This window comes from Podarcis filfolensis, assembly GCF_964270895.1.
Source record: "Podarcis filfolensis genome assembly, chromosome: 6".
NCBI classification, from domain to species: Eukaryota; Metazoa; Chordata; class Lepidosauria; order Squamata; family Lacertidae; genus Podarcis; species Podarcis filfolensis.
This window is the reverse complement of record NC_139609.1, coordinates 4,534,446-4,551,070: the sequence shown is the minus strand read 5'-3', so window position 1 is coordinate 4,551,070 and position 16,625 is coordinate 4,534,446. Positions and strand designations below refer to the sequence as shown.

General features: G+C 45.2%; 1 protein-coding gene across 2 annotated transcripts in view; it reads left to right on the top strand.

Moving 5' to 3' along the window:
- Positions 1 to 16,625, top strand: part of ASTN1 (astrotactin 1) — a 215,908-nt gene that overhangs the window by 67,867 nt on the left and 131,416 nt on the right. For both annotated transcript variants that reach the window (XM_083621545.1, XM_083621546.1), the window contains exon 2: positions 11,817 to 12,004. In XM_083621545.1, coding sequence (XP_083477671.1) covers positions 11,817 to 12,004 — 188 coding nt within the window. The remainder of the gene's footprint in view (positions 1 to 11,816; positions 12,005 to 16,625) is intronic.

Sequence of the window (16,625 nt, the reverse complement as noted above, 5' to 3'; positions counted from 1 at the left end):
TTGCATAAAAGTGTCCTAGTACATTGCTTGAGTCTACTGCTTCACTGGGTGATTTTCAGGTCAACGAGAGATAGAGGAAAGATTTCTCTCCAGTCACACTGTTCACAACACTCCTAATTTTGTAACCCTCTGTCATACTTCAGGATACAAGAATCTGCCTTATATTGCCTCATAAAATCTAGCGCTGTCTACTGCTCCTACTGGTAGTGATTTGCCAAGGTCTCAGAGGTAATTTCTTGGCCTGTTGTCAGAAATCTTCCATTGAGCTATGGCCCTTTCTCAATTCCGCCTTTTTCTCAGTCATTAATGCAGCCTTGCAAGTGGCCACTCAGCCACGTGTCTGGAGCAAGTAATAATTCCTTCTCAGCCTACAGCCTATGACACAGGGATCTCACATTGTCCTGTGTCTAGGTACATATTGTCCAGTAGGCTGTTAACCTTTTGTGCAAGGTTGCAGCCACGCACATTCAATATTCTCAAAAGAAATGTCTTGATTGGGAAATCATTCTCATGGCAATCAAGCCTAATGTGGAATGCAATATGTCCTGGAGGCAGGAAATAATGGAAAACCTGTCAGACAGATAGATAGATAGATAGATAGATAGATAGATAGATAGCTTTCCTGCATGCGCATATGTTTGGGACATGTATCTACAAAAGTAGATTGGCCGTTATCCTAATGCAGCTCTAAATCACTGTTCCTCACATCACATGTACATTGTTATTATCCACAGTAAACATAAGTGGGCATCATTTTGCCTGTTGAAAATTTCCATGTTGAATGGAATACACAATTAAGTCAACTGTGCAGTCCATAAGCACCTGTTGTTGTTGTTTAGTCATTTAGTCGTGTCCGACTCTTCATGACCCCCTGGACCAGAGCACACCAGGCACTCCTGTCTTCCACTGCCTCCCGCAGCTTGGTCAAACACATGCTGGTAGCTTTGAGAACACTGTCCAACCATCTCATCCTCTGTCATCCCCTTCTCCTTGTGCCCTCCATCTTTCCCAACATCAGGGTCTTTTCCAGGGAGTCTTCTCTTCTCATGAGGTGGCCTAAGTATTGGAACCTCAGCTTCAGGATCTGTCCTTCCAGTGAGCACTCAGGGCTGATTTCCTTCAGAATGGATAGGTTTGATCTTCTTGCAGTCCATGGGACTCTCAAGAGTCTCCTCCAGCACCATAATTCCTTCATGGATCACTGCCTTGTAGTGGCGAAGGGGCTTGAATAACTCAGAGAAGCTATGAGCTATGCCGTGCAGGGCCACTCAAGACGGACAGGTCATAGTGGAGAGTTTTGATCAAACATGATCCACCTGGAGCAGGAACCGGCAAGCCACTCCAGTATCCCTGCCAGGAAAACTCCATGGACAAAGACAACAGGCATATAAGCACCTGTGCTTGGGCCTTAATTGTGCATCCTGCCAATACATTTTCATTGCACATTTTCATTGCATCACTGACTTAAACTTGCTTCCTCTTCAAAACACTTATCCACCACAACAAAGATGGGGCTTTCCACACTGGAAGTCGGAAGTCACAAATATTCAGGGCATGTCTAACTGTAACCACTAAGAGATACATCTGTCATCTCTTTGTGCCAATTACTTGAAGTCTCTGACATAACTTGCTGCTGAGAGACTGATTACGATGAATGCAGAAGGAAGCGGCTCAATGAAGGTGAAACGGATTTCTCTCAGTGCTTTGCTTTCCACAGGCGAGTGACCTCCTGCTGCTTCAGAGCCTCTTGGAAGAAGCCCGTTTCCCAGCTGTACTAAGCCTGCCACATTCAAGACCTTGCTGATTTATATAGATCATCAATTTGACAATTATACACACCTGCAGGCTTAATTGCCCCCATTTCCTTGAGCCGTGGGCAGATTTATGACTTTATCCAATTCTTGTAACTCTGAAACACGCTTGATTAGACCCAAAAGTCCTTTGCACTGATCAGTCTCTCAGCATTGCTGGTCTCTGGACCCTGTGACAGATCTTCCTTCCCTCCCCCCCTTCAGGAAAGATAAATTAACGAGCTGCACTCAGCCAGGTCTTCTTTCCATCTTTCTTTTTATTTGGCATGCTGGTGTATTAAAAAGCTTCTATGCTGTAACTCTGCGGGTGGAGTGAATTTGGAGGAAATAGGTGCTTGTGGCATACAATGTTGAAATCGTATAAACAAAATCAATTTTTTCTTTTTAAAAAAAGGACTTTGGAATTTCACTTTGCAGTTTTTGAGTTCTGAGTGGATGCTGGGTTGTTGTTTGTGGAGGCAGATTTTTATTTTTGTAGATCTGCGAATGCTCATGACAGATCTTGAGTTTCCATCCCCTCCCACTGAAATGTTCAGGGTGATATTGAGCTGAAGAATGAAAATCAGGGAGGCATAGAAAGGAGAAATGTAGGTGATTTCTGTTAAAATAAAATTTCTAAATACTCTAAACAACTGTGTCTGAGAACAACTGACCATGGAACCAGCCAGAGGGGAGTCATCCTGCCCTGGACTTAATCCTAAGTGGCGCCTAGAACCTGGTGCATGATGTGTTGCCAGACTAATTGGAAACGATGAGCACAGTGCTATATAGAGTGAATTGCCAATTGCCAAGACTACAGAAGAGGAAAGCTATCAAAAACAAGGAGCCTGGTTTAAGGGAGTTGAAAGGGAAAGAGGGTCAAATCTCTTCACATCCCATGGGAGTTATCCAAAACCACAATAAAAGAAGCTCAGCTAGAATTTATACAGCAGGTCTTGAAAGTTCCCACCCTGCCAGTGTGTTTAACAAGCCACAGGCAAGGAAAGATGCAAGAAGGCTTCCTTCAGAAAACTGAAGTCTTGCCCAAATTTGGAGAACAAAAAGAAACACCAACTTTGACAAAATAAGGGACACCAAAAGACAGAACGAAAAAATCCAGCCATTGTATATTTGGACTTTCAAAGAGGTTGTGACAAAGCCCTACATCAAATCTTCCTGAGTAAATTTACAGGCATGGGAAAAGAAGAGCCTGGTGGCTTGGTGGATCGTGTTCTCCATCAGGGAGAGCACGTGTTGCGGTGAGATCACCTAAACTGCCTCCCTGTTGTGGGGCGGGATTGTTTGGATAGCCACAACACCCCACTGGTTGCCCCTTAGTTGCTGGGCCAGAAATTTGGCCTGTTGGGTTTTCTATTGGCTGCCATGGGGCTATATAGACAGCTGCACATCGCTGGGAGCTTTCTCTTTCCTGTGACATGCATTGGATCACCCACCCTCTCTCCTTTTATTTTGGGCTGTTCTTTGGCCTTGCTATGCCTGTCTAGGGGTCATCTGTTTGTTTTTTGTTTTTAAATGATATTTATTCAAAGTTTCATGAATACAAATATGAAAAAAGAGAAAAAAGAAAAAAAGAGGGGAAAAAACCAGAAACTGTTTTTGGAGCAGGGGCCCGGTAGGAATTTTGCCATTTGGCTGATTGGCTGTTGCCATCTGGTTTTTGCCTACCGCGTAGCAAATCGTCACAACTTTGTAATGTTGGCTGTTAGGCATTGGTTCAATGTTTTGCGGAAGGGAAGTTGTTGGCTGTTCCTGCCCCTCCATAGCTCCTGCTAGGGAATTCCGTTAAAGGAACCCAGGAACTCGCCTTGCTTTTGTCCGATCTGCTTTCTGAGGTTAGGGCTACGCCAGAGTCCCTGGAAGCATATGGGGTGAACTGGAGCCTGCACTCAACTCCGTGTTCCCCCAGTATGTTTTCCCTAACTGACCTCTGGTGGAGCCCAGTTGTCAGTCCTGTTCCTGCCATGGTGCAGGATCAGGTAGTCAGGAACCAATGCCTAGGCAACCACTCACATGCTGTAATTCAATAAAGTTGTGGCCAAAATTATTGCCAAAAACCTTAAACAAAAAATCTGTTTCTGAGCCCGGCCTTGGCTGGGGAGGGCGGGGTATAAATAAAATATTATTATTATTATTATTATTATTATTATTATTATTATTATTATTGTGTATTTATTTTAGGGGGTGGTTTTGGGGGTCTTCACACACAAAAGAAAAAAGAGCAGGAAGCAGAAAATACAGTAGAAATAAATGGACAATAGAGGGAGGTAATAATAATAATAATAATTTTTTATTTATACCCCGCCCTCCCCAGCCAAGGCCGGGCTCAGAGCGGCTTACAAGCAATAATAAAAACAAGATGAATGATTACAACTTAAAAACAAAAATAAAATACAACATTAAAATAATGGAACATTAAAATATTAAAATGTAGCCTCATCGCAGGAGGAGAAGGAAAAGAAAAAAGAGAGGGAGGGAGGGAATCAAATTGGCTCCAAGCCAAAGGCCAGGTGGAACAACTCTGTCTTACAGGCCCTGCGGAAAGAAATCAGATCCTGCAGAGCCCTGGTCTCATGAGACAGAGCGTTCCACCAGGCCGGAGCCAGTGTTGAAAAGGCCCTGGCTCTGGTTGAAGCCAATCTAACTTCCTTAGGGCCTGGGACCTCTAGGGTGTTGCTATTTATGGACCTTGAGGCTCTCCGTGGGGCATACCAGGAGAGGCGGTCCCGTAGGTACGAGGGTCCAAGGCCGTGAAGGGCTTTAAAGGTCAAAACCAGCACCTTGAACCTGACCCTGTGCTCCACCGGGAGCCAGTGCAGCTTGAAAAGCACTGGGTGAATATGCTCCCATGGCAGAGACCCCGTGAGGAGCCTCGCTGCAGCATTCTGTACCCGCTGGAGTTTCTGGGACAGCTTCAAGGGCAGCCCCGCATAGAGTGAATTACAGTAGTCAAGCCTGGAGATGACCGTCGCATGGATCACTGTGGCCAGGTCAGGGCGGGAAAGGTAAGGGACCAACTGGTAAGGTAAGGGACCAAGTGGAGCCCTCCAAGGATCATGATTAGAGCATGTATTTTTTAACTTGATCATAAATGATCTGGAGTTAGGGAGACTGAGATTGCTAAAAATCCCAACCTTGTGTTTACACCAATGGAGTCTGAGCTGGTGATGGCTGACCAGGAAAGAAAGATCTTGGAATTGTGGCAGAAAGCACAATGAAAATAGATGCCTGGTGTGTGGCAGCTATGAAAAAGGCCAACTCCACATTCAAAATAAGGCTATAACTGTATCTTTATAGATGGCCACATTTAAGACTACTGACTACAGGTTCTGGTTGCCGCACTTCAAAAAAATAATACTCAGCTGGAAAAAGTGAAGAAAAGGGCAAACAGAATAAGGGCTTGGAGCAATTCCCCTGCGAGGGAAGGTTACAACATTTGGGGCTTTCCTTCCTTCTGCAGTACTAAAGCCTGGGGGTCACCCAATGAACCTGAATGGTGGGAAATTCAAGACGGCGAAAAGGAAATGCTTCTTCACACAGCATGTAGTTAAAATATAGAATTCACCACCATAAGATGCGATGGCCACCAACTTTGATGGCTTCAATGGCCCTGCTTAGGGAAGCTTTTAATGTTTAACAGACCATTGTATTTTAATATTTTGCTGGAAGCCGCCCAGAGTGGCTGGGGAGACCCAGCCAGATGGGTGGGGTATAAATAATAAATAATACTTTATTTATTTATTTATTTATTTATTATAAAAGGGGATTACACAAATTCATGGAGGACAGGACTATCAATGGTTATTAGTCATGATGGTTTTATGCTAATGGCAGGATTAGAGGTAGGGTGCCACTAAATACCAGTAACTGAGGAATATACTGGGTGTGGGTGGGTGTGCACACGCACAATTTTGCCATTTGACTGGCCACTGTTGAGCACAGGGTGCCCTAGATAGCTCATTGGCCAGATTCATCATCATCATCATCATCATTTATTATTGTACAGAAACGTACTGGGAGCCAATGTAGGTCTTTCAAGACCGGTGTTATGTGGTCTCGGTGGCCGCTCCCAGTCCCCAGTCTAGCTGCCGCATTCTGGATTAGTTGTAGTTTCTGGGTCACCTTCAAAGGTAGCCCCACGTAGAGCGCATTGCAGTAGTCCAAGTGGGAGATAACCAGAGTATGCACTACTCTGGCAAGGCAGTCAGCAGGGTACTTCTTGCATTTCTTTTTGTTAAAAGGGTGCTGGCAAGATGTGATGATCTCATTTTGTTTCTCTGGGGAAGAAGCTTATGAAAGAGGGAGTGGCTGTATGTGATACCAGAGCCTCTCCCCAAGAGCAAAGGAATGGCTTCCAACATGGTGACTGCATATTTTCAGACATATCTCTCTTCGTGGTTTAAAGAGAAACAAGGAACCCAGTTATGGGTGCTTGTGTGACCCTGATAATAGAGAATTACAAAATAGCAGCGGCGTCTTACTTTTCAAATAGAGGCAAATGCCAGAGCAAAAGCCAGCTTTCAGCTAAGTGTTCTCCCTCTGGATAGATGATGAACAACCAGCCGTCTTATTTTCATGCAGCAAGCCTGAATTTGCTAAAATAATATCTGATTCCAGTTGCCCTCTTGGCCGTTGCCATAATGAGCACTTAAACAAATTAGCCTGCAGGAATGGGCTGAGGTTTGAGTCCTTCTCATCTCTATAATGCATCCCCCCCAGTCCCACCACAATTGTCCGTTTAACCTCGCCTTCACAAATATGTTCAGATGTCATGCCAAGTGCCTGGCAGATGGTTTAGAATAGATGGCCATTACCTTGACTGTCTGCCTTTAACAGATATTAATTACCTTGATACAAACATCCTAGCTGACTTGTGTGATGAAGGTGGCCCTGGGAATGACACACTCCCCTCCGTAGCGAAAGGGTTTTTTGTTGTCATGTGGACAATTAGGATGGTTAAGTTTTAATGTTTCGCCCTCTGTTATTTTTCTGCTCATCCTGTCTCCCTTAGACTCTTTTATTAATCTCTTGAAAGATACAGATACCCCATAGGTCTCCATCAGTGATAAAGCACCTTGGGGTGAATCTGAGCTGAAAATCAACCACAGGGGAGAGGGGTTGTCTAGTCCTGACTGCTTTTTCTCTGCTTGGAGTGGCTACCTGCTATGGCTGATGCTGGTTTCCTGTAGAGGAAAGTAACTCCAATGTCCAGGCAAAGTTTAGTTTCTTCCTCAGAGGAGCCTGGAACAGAGAACAGGACTGTCTGCTTGCTGGACACCCTTACTCTCTGGTCATTCTGTTGCACTTAGAGGGGCCAGTTTGAGTGAGGCCCCCCCCAGGCTTAATAATTAATCCATCTTTTACTAATTTGCTGTAATAGGTTATAAAGAGACTGATTTATGCATATATAAATGCACTAATACTGCTGTTTAGTTCACATCAATTATTTTTAAAGATCAACATGTCGTGGGGTTTTGTTTTGTTTTTGTTTTGTTTTTGACTGAACTACATTTAACAATGTACAAGATTCAGAGTGTCTCCCATCGGGATTTCCTAGTGGTTGGATCATTATATCATTTCAGTTTTTAGGCAACACAGTATGAAAATATTAAACTTGCACACCACTTTTCTGGGTGACAAGGCTTCGTTGACATGGATTTAGGATCAATCGCAATCTTCTATAATGGTGTGAACATAAATTGCATAAGGATAGCAAATACCTTTGCTCACTAAAAATCCAATAGAAATGATGAATGGCATGATTTGCTGTTATATGCACAAAAGAAATAGTGATCACAAGCTGAATGACTAAATATACAGCCCTCCCCTTAATACCAATCACCTGTTTATATAGATTATGGCTAGATTATCCTTGATCACTTGAATAATAAGAAATAAAAATAAATAAGGCTCTTGCTTGTAATTTATCCAAGTGTAAGTCTCTGGTACAGATTTAAACTCAGTTAATTTGCAGTGTTCTCCAGTTTTCATATCTCTACATACTGCAACATCATGTTGCAAAGCCTCCTTTGTACAGTCAAAACAAAAAAATTTTTTTCTTTCCAGTAGCACCTTAAAGACCAACTAAGTTAGTTCTTGGTATGAGCTTTCGTGTGCATGCACACTTCGTCAGATACTCTGTGCATGCACACGAAAGCTCATACCAAGAACTAACTTAGTTGGTCTTTAAGGTGCTACTGGAAAGAAAAAAATTTTTTTGTTTTGACTATGGCAGACCAACACGGCTACCTATCTGTAACTGATCCTTTGTACAGGTTAGTGTTTGTTGCAAATCGTTAGGTGTTTTATGTGTATAATTGTGTTCATGCAAATAGTATTTGGTATCTTAAATTATATTCCTTTCTTTTTATCAGTTTTGAAAAACAAGTTTGTTTGTTTGTTTGTTTGTTACCTTGCCCTTCCTTTCAAAGGAGCCCAAGGTATAACAACAATAGCTCTTAAAAATAGAGGAGCAGGGCTGGACATTTAATTCAGAATTAAGTCAGCCAGTCATTTGCTTGGAATCTGGCAATGGGGGCCAGTTTGGTTACACAAGCCCCTTCCACGTATTTCCCCCACACAATCGCATATGTGGCCACGTAGCTGGACTGACATGGAATTAGCCGTCTTTGAGATTATCCTGCTCATTTCTCTCCAGCTTGCAGAAGAGAAAATTCCTGAAGGATTGTGTCCAGGACTAAGATCCATCTTAATAGCATCCAGATCTCAGCAACTGGGGCATAGAAGGCCTTCCGCAGTACACCAACCTTAAGCCTTGCTAGTTTTGCAGGAGAGGCAACCATTCACTCCTGCCAGTGAACCACACTGATTATGACCTTGAAAAGGACTATCAGTCTCAGCTTTAGCCTAGTTCTGCCGGCACACATTACCTTCAGTAGGGAAGGGCCAGGGATACGAGTCCTTGGCATGTTAAATTATGTGATAGGGAATTTGTTGCATTACCCTGAGCAAAGGATACAGCTCATGAATCTATATGATGGGATACCAGATTTAGAGCCAAGAAGGGAAAGAGCTGAAAAAGCACAGATTTCAGGTTCAGAGTTTGAAAGATATTGATGGTCGGCTTGGTTCCCCTGTGTGGCTCCCATTAAGGCCTTGGTTGGGAAGCCATTAACTTTGGCATTAACTTCTAACACCTAGATTAAAAAATAGCCATCTGGAGCCAGGGGTTAATAACAGTAAGGGAAAACACTCGTTACCCTTCAGAATGCAGCGTATGGTGGCATCAGATGTGGCCTGATACCTTAGCACCTAATGAACAATGGCCTTTCTGGGCTCCCAGCTGGTTCGGCAGTCAGAATGGCAGCAGATGCTAAGCGTCCTGGCCCTTGAGGAAGGAAAGATGGAGAGGAAAGAGGCGCAGTCCTCACAAAGTGCAGGATGGGAAGTAACACCCATTGGATCAAATCTCTCTCTCCCTCCCAGCTGCCTTTGCATTTGGTGCACTGCTCCACTTCTGAGTGTGCACTGTGGTTCAGTTGAGTCACATCTGCTTCTGGCTTTGCCCTAGAGGCCTCTGTGGGTGGCTCTACTCTTGCTTCTGCTGAAAGTTAGCCTGTGGTGAGCCAGGACCCTGGGGAATGACAAGCTGAAAGATGCTGATAGTAAGATATGAGAAGGACTTAGCTGCCCTTTCGTGGCCCTTCTGAGTTGTTGCATGCTCAGAGGAACAGCAGCATGCCATGCATGGAGGAAACTGATGGGTGAGGGGAGAGTTATACAGTAGGACCTGATGAGAGTAATTCTGCCTCTTGTTTTCCATTAGTGCACATCATAGGATTGCACCCAGTGGACTTAGGCACTATTCTAAACCGTCCTAGAGTTGGCCTCTTCTTCTTTAAAAACCTTCTTCTATTCTAGGCACTTTACATCAGGAGCAGCCAATGTGGTCTACAATTCACATCACCCCTGACCGTTAGCCATATTGGCTGGGGCTGATAGACACTGTGGTCCAAAACACCTGGGAGGGTACCACATTGTCCATTCCTGCCCCTTGGAAGGAACTTTAAATCGCTGGGGCCTGGCTGTATCTGGGAAGACGGAATGTGTATTTCCAAAGTTGCATTATGAAACTCGCAAAATTTAGTTGTTATTTTTCTTTAGGAAGGAACTCTTTAACCTGCGCTTCATAATAGGATCCTAGGGCAAGTTACAATATAATTGAGTCCTGTTTCAGAGTTGAGGGAATGGTTATGTTACCTTTCCACCCCGTGAACACAGGCAGGCATGTAAAAGCAAAATTGCTCCTGGCCCATTAGCTCATATCAAGAATCAGGATTAAATAAGCAAGATGATAATAGTCTATGCCAAGGGGTCCCACTGGTAGAAACAATAAGACAGGTAGATGAAGCAGCAGACACAGCCCCTGCCCCTGTGTAGTCTTGAGCAAAGGCAAAGGGGTGCAAAGCAAGGGTGAAGACTGAAGCTCATCTGCAGCTGAGCATGTCATCTAGTGGCTTACTTAGTCACTGTGTAGTTTTTATACCTTGCCCTTTCTCTAAGACAGGAATATTGGGTGGCTCACAACACAAAGCATGCAATATAGAATAAATACTGAAATACACAAACAAAATGGGGACGCGGGTGGCGCTGTGGGTTAAACCACAGAGTCTAGGACTTGCCGATCAGAAGGTTGGCAGTTCAAATCCCTGTGACGGGGTGAGCTCCCGTTGCTCAGTCCCTGCTCCTGCCAACCTAGCAGTTTGAAAGCACACCAGTGCAAGTAGATAAATAGGTACTGCACCGGCGGGAAGGTAAACGGCATTTCTGTGCGCTGCTCTGGTTCACCAGAAGCGGCTTAGTCATGCTGGCAACATGACGCGGAAGCTGTACGTCAGCTCCCTTGGCCAATAAAGCGAGATGAGCACCGCAACCCCAGAGTCGGTCACGACTGGACCTAATGGTCAGGGGTCCCTTTACCTTTACACAAACAAAATAGGCTGAAATGAAGTACATTTCAAAAGCACAGATCAACAATAATAACTAATCAGCAGCATCTGCTCCAGAATCAACATCAACTTAAGACCCAGAACAGATAAGCCTGTTTGCAACGTGCTCCTGAGCTAATGTGGTGGGCAGCTGCATGATCACTCAGACTAGTGAGCAAACTTAACCTGTGGGAAAGGGAGTATCTTCAAACCTTTCCAGAGGCTGTTGAGGCTAATCTTGTCACAGCTCCTGCCTTGGGCCTGAGCTGCATAAGTGGCTCACTGGGTTAAATCCTTGCTGGCATTCCAGCTAAAGGTACACTGGCAATGATGAACCAGAGAAGTCCGCCCTCCTTGTGAGTAATGTCTTGTTTGCTGGAGGATCAGAACCTGGAGGGAGAAAGACCTAATACAGAAAAGTGAGGAAAAGGCAAAACAGATAATAATATTTATTATTTACAAAGTGCCTCAAAAGCAAGGCACTTATCTGAGAGGATTTTGAGGCAAGAGGATTTGGCAGAATATAAGACGGGGTGTGTGTCATTTTTAAAGTAGGAATTGAGGGCTGGAGGAAACGTAGCTGAATTCTAACAAGTCACTTGAGGGCAAGAAATGGAGCATCAGCCTGGTTCATGAATTCAAGTGTCAGCCAAAGTCCATACGACAATGAAAATCTGTGTATAAACAGGTTGTGCTGCTTTGTTAAGCCATAGTCCAGTCCTTCAGCAGTCTTGACCTGGAAAACCCCAAAGAGCTGGCCTGATCTCAAAGACAAGTTTGCATGGATGTGATTACACACACACACTTACAATTTTACATGTGCATCCTTCATCCTGAAGCATCTGGTTCTAGAAAGCCCTGGTCGTATCCATCCCTTTAGATCAGGGGTGAGGAACCTCTTTCAGCCTGAGAGCCATCTTCCCCTGTCAATCACCAGAGCAAAAGTGGGCATGACCAGAGGCAGACGAGACAGTAGGCTATGTTCTAGCCATGCAAAAGCATGGAAGAGGGTTTGTGCTGCAGTTCCCTGGTTGTATTGGTCTTCTTCCTTCATCCGCAGAGATCTCAGGCAACACTGAAGACATCCCATTGGTGCGCTGGAGGCAGCAATGGCTGGAAAATGGCACGCTCCTCTTCCATATCCATCACCAAGATGGCACACCCAACCTGCCTGGTTTGGAACCCACAGAAGAACCCCAGAGCGAATCAGCAGAAGAAGAGCTAAGGATCCTTCACATCTCTGTCATGGTAAGTACAAAATTTGTCACCACAGGTACGTTCGAAGCTGCCTTATATTACCCAATGCAGTACTGATTCATCTAGCACATTCAGCACTGACCGGCAGTGGCTGTTGAGGGTCTCAGGCAGGTGCCTTTTCTGGCCTTACCTGGAGATGCCAGAGACCTTCTGTATGCCTAGGAGGTGCTTTACCACTGAGCTATAGCCTCCCCACCACCATTAACTCTCAATGTGATGCGGTTGCCTTCCATCCCATAATCAGTTATTCCAGACCTCAAGGCTGTTGTGAAAAGGGTAATTTTGAAGTGAAATGCCTGGTGATTAGGTGCAATCGCTACAGAGAACCTGCCTAAAGAAAAGCTGAAAGAAAATATGGCAATCCTTCATCATCTTGAGATACTTTTGAGGGAGCCAAAAGAGTTTCTCTGGGAGGAGCAAAATTCCTTGAAGGTGGTTCTAAATGTCATCAGTTCAACCCTGGATTCAGAGCAAGCTTGAAGGTTCTTCCACAAGCAAAATGAATCACCTGAGGAAATTAAACGAAGCAAGGATCTATTCATATATCCTTGATTTGTTTATTACACAATCATTTACACCATGTGTGCTGCTTATTGTGAAGAGTGCCTTGCAGTGGACACACCATGGTACACGTTTGCCAGAAGTGTCCATAATGAAGGCCACTCTTCATAGCAGGCGTGGCTCCAGATGATGCTGAGCCCCAGCCAGGGCAGTGCTCAGGACTCATTTCTCTTTGAGGCTCATTTCTGCTGAAATCAGGAACTGTGGTTTAATGTCAGTTTACTATCCAGGATCTTAAACCACATACCAAGTGTGGTTTAAGATTTTGGGTGGTAAATGGGCATCAAGCCACAGTTCTCTGTTTTGGGCATAATGGGAAACTGTGGCTTCCACTAACTAGAGCTGGTGCCTGTGACTGGCACATGAAAGAGAGAGGCAAGCAGCAGCTGAGTGGGGGGAGTCTTTGGACCCAAAGCTCATTCTCAGCTCACAGAACTAACATTCACAGGAGCTGGGACTGTCTTGTCCGAACCAGGCTCTTCAGTTAGCTCTTCTTTGGCCTCTTTCTCACGTAACAGTAAGCAATAGTTTAGTGCAAGTGAATGAGCCTCAGTGGGCCTTATTCCTTCAATGCTTCCCCATCCTAGACTGCTAAACAAGGGCCCCCCCCAAAGGGCCCTAATATTATCAATATTCAGGGGGTGGGCTTCAGTGCCCTTCATACCTCCTTGCCTACCCCTATGACAATCAGAAGAAGAATCAGATATGCAAAAATAGGCACATTTAATTTACATAAATGAGGCCACTTAGTTCAGTTTCTTTGGAAGTGTAGAACATTTATTTATTATTTATTAGTAAAGAGCTCATGGAGCTCAGTATAAATGGCCACCCCCTGCTGTTTGCCCCCCTTTTCGTCATCAGAGGTGTTGCAGGTCCCAATGGGGAGATTCCATTTTTAGCTACTGTCTTTAGTAGTTGCTGGTAGAATTATTCTTCAGGAATCTGTATAGTACTTTAAAAAAATATTTAACCTGTTGATTGAGGTGCAAGAATGAGGAGAATGGGATTCGTGGCCAGGAAGAAAAGAAGATGCCTATCGCTGTGGCTGCCGGAAACTCCTCCCAGATCTTTTCTGGTCTTAGTTCTTTTGGCAAACACCCCTGGCATCACCTTTTAACACACACACACACACACACACACACACACACACACACACACCAGTAATGCGCTAGGGCAGGGATGTTAAACTCCCACTCACCCAGACAGCACATCCAATAGTTGTCATGAGTCCCAAGGAGTCATTATGGGGGGCTGGTCAAACCAGGACTTGGGGGGAGGGAGGGGGAGTTGGAGGAGCTGCCTCTTGATGGCCCAGAGAGAGGCCCAGTGGGTTGGGGTGGTTTGCATCAGGGACTCAAGAGGCAGAAGAATCCCTGCCGGGAGAGAGTTACAGATGAGGAGTCAGATCCTGGGGAAGGTCTCAGTGGCATAGCCTCCCAGCACTGCCCCCCCGACACCACCCAGGTGCGCTGTGACCACTTCACCCCCAGCTCCTTTGCCAGCCATACTTCCAATCATGGTACCACTGGAGCCCACCTCTAGCCCATCCTCTCAGGAGGAGTCTGCTGCTCTGTCTGGTTCAGAGCTGCTATGGTCACCTCCTCCATCGCCTAAGTCACAGGGACACCAGTGTAGGCGTGATCAGACAGCTCAGGTTCAGCCCTTGAGAAGGAGTTCTTGTTTGCTTGTCCAGTTCAGATGATAGTTCAACTTGCTGAAGTTGTGCTTGCCCCATTTCCATATAATGGCACCCAAGTGGGCACGTCACTTGTTAGTTTGCTTAGCTGTGCATACGCTATTTGAATCCTATTTTTGTCCTGCACCATGCTGATTCAAGCCTTAAAGATTTTGGCAGAAATCATGCTCCAAGTTTGAGTTCTTCATCCTCCAGTGAGAGCCAGGACAATAGTCATGGATATTGTCAGTTTGAGAACACCTGGAGGGCCACAGGTCCCATTCTTGAACTAGGGTGTGCTTATGTTTCTGATTAGTGGACAGAATTCTGCTCTGGAAAACAAGATGCTTGTGGGGCTCAGAAACGAGCGCTTATGAGTGTTGGGAGGAAATGTTTTAGTAATGCTTTTTTTCAGTTGGGTGCATAGCCTACAGATCTGCAGCTTGCTTACTTCCTGTTTTGAGTGTGGAAGCTTTGGGAACTACATTTTACATACTCCCAGGTGCTAATGGATGACCCACACAAGAATCCAGGGTTTAGAGATGAGGCCTCCGCTGCTGCCAGCAGCCTTCCCTGCCCCTGCTTCATGAGGGTGGGCCATGGGCCATTAGAGACAACCAGCAACAGCTTCCATGTTGGAGAAGGCTGTGACCACGCTAGCTCATCAAGAGTCAAATGAGACTTGGATTGGCTCTTAATAGGCTTGAGCTTTCAGAACGGGGAATGGTTTCTGCACCCTTTTCTCACTATCATGAGCTTCAGCACCATCACTAATGTTACGTGCACAGACTGGCAGCATCCCCCAGGGTTCCAGACCTATCTGGAGGTGCCAAGGATTGGATCAGGGGCCTTCTGAAGGCAAAGCACCGAGTTACAACTCTTCCCCAAATTGACCTATGTCATATTCTGTCCAGACACCACATTGCTTTCTCTCTTTTTTTGCCCATTTGTCATTCAGCTCCTGTTCCCAGCACCCAACAGCTGCCCAGGCTTCACAGCTAGGGTGATGGGTCAACAACAGCAGGAGATCAATCCTTTCCAAGAATGCCCTGGTTTTATTCTAAATAAAGAGCTGGGACTCAAGCCTGGCAGTGGCTGTGTGCATCACCTGGCTCTTGCCCAAGGCAGGACTTCAGAAAACCTGGTGAAGAAGCCTCCTAATATCCGTAGGCTAGTGAGAGATCATGCTTGTCTTCCCCTCCTCCATCCACATGAGCGGAACTGAATCTGACAGCATGCTACATTTCAGATTCCTCTTCCACCACCGCTACCAACCACCTCACTTTCTTGAGCATACAGAGCCTAGAGTCTTGGAGGTGCAGTCCTATTGTTGTAAGACAAAGGACACTTCCAGGATGGACACTTGTCCATCCTGATTCGTTTGCAGGGAGGAGAGATGATATTGCATCAAAGCACCTGCTGCCTGAATCTGCTATCACATTATTTCCTGTCATTTTCCTTTATTGGAAAAAAAACCCCCCAACCCCAATGTTTTGGAGAGGGAGGATTGTTGCACAAAACTTCCCAATCTGCTATAATTATGCAATGTGAATTTGCTGGTATGTGACTGAACCCCAACCCAAAATAGTAACAGTCTGGAAGAATCTCTCCTCCCTACATCCTGACCCCCACTGGCTGGTTTCTTCACATAAACTTTTAAAAAGGGAAAGCAGGCGGGGGCGGGGGGAGAGAGGCGGGGAAGCCAGTCAGAGATAAAATTCAACGGATGCCAATAAGGAAAGGAAACAAAAGATCAATGTTGGCGAAGTAGACTTTTCTTTTTTAAGCGATGTTGAAGAATTGTGCAGTTCCTTTTGCCAGCAGAAGATAATTAGCTGGAGACAATGTGTCGTCAGGCTGCGCTGATACTGAGGACGGGGCTGTTTAATGAAGCCTGCCTTAATGAGAATGTCAATATCTCTCCCAGATTGCTGCCGGGGGCTAGCTCTCTCCCTTCATGTTTTGTTTTTGATTAGTCCTGGAGAAAAATTAATAAGCGGCAAAAACAAAACAGTAAAGAGCAGTTAGAGCCTCTTTTCCCTAGACACTGCCTATTGACTGTCAGATAGAATCCCTGAGTTGTGGGTCGGATCCTGTACTTGAGTAGGCTCCTTGAGTCGGAGTGTTGAATTGCACCATCTAAACACCTGCTTCTAGAAGTTTGCTCATTTACTGGACTTCCTGTATTTGTGCAGCTGTGTGCTGCCTCACATAGGCAAAGGTACCATTCTCTCCTCAGCCTCTCCATCTGTAAAATGGGTGTAATACTATGGGGCTTGTTAGCCTCATTGAGGAGATGTTTCTGAGCCAATCCTAACCTGCAATTCCCTTGCCTGAAGAGGGTTGGAAAGGAGAGGAGGTGCTTCTCCACCGAGA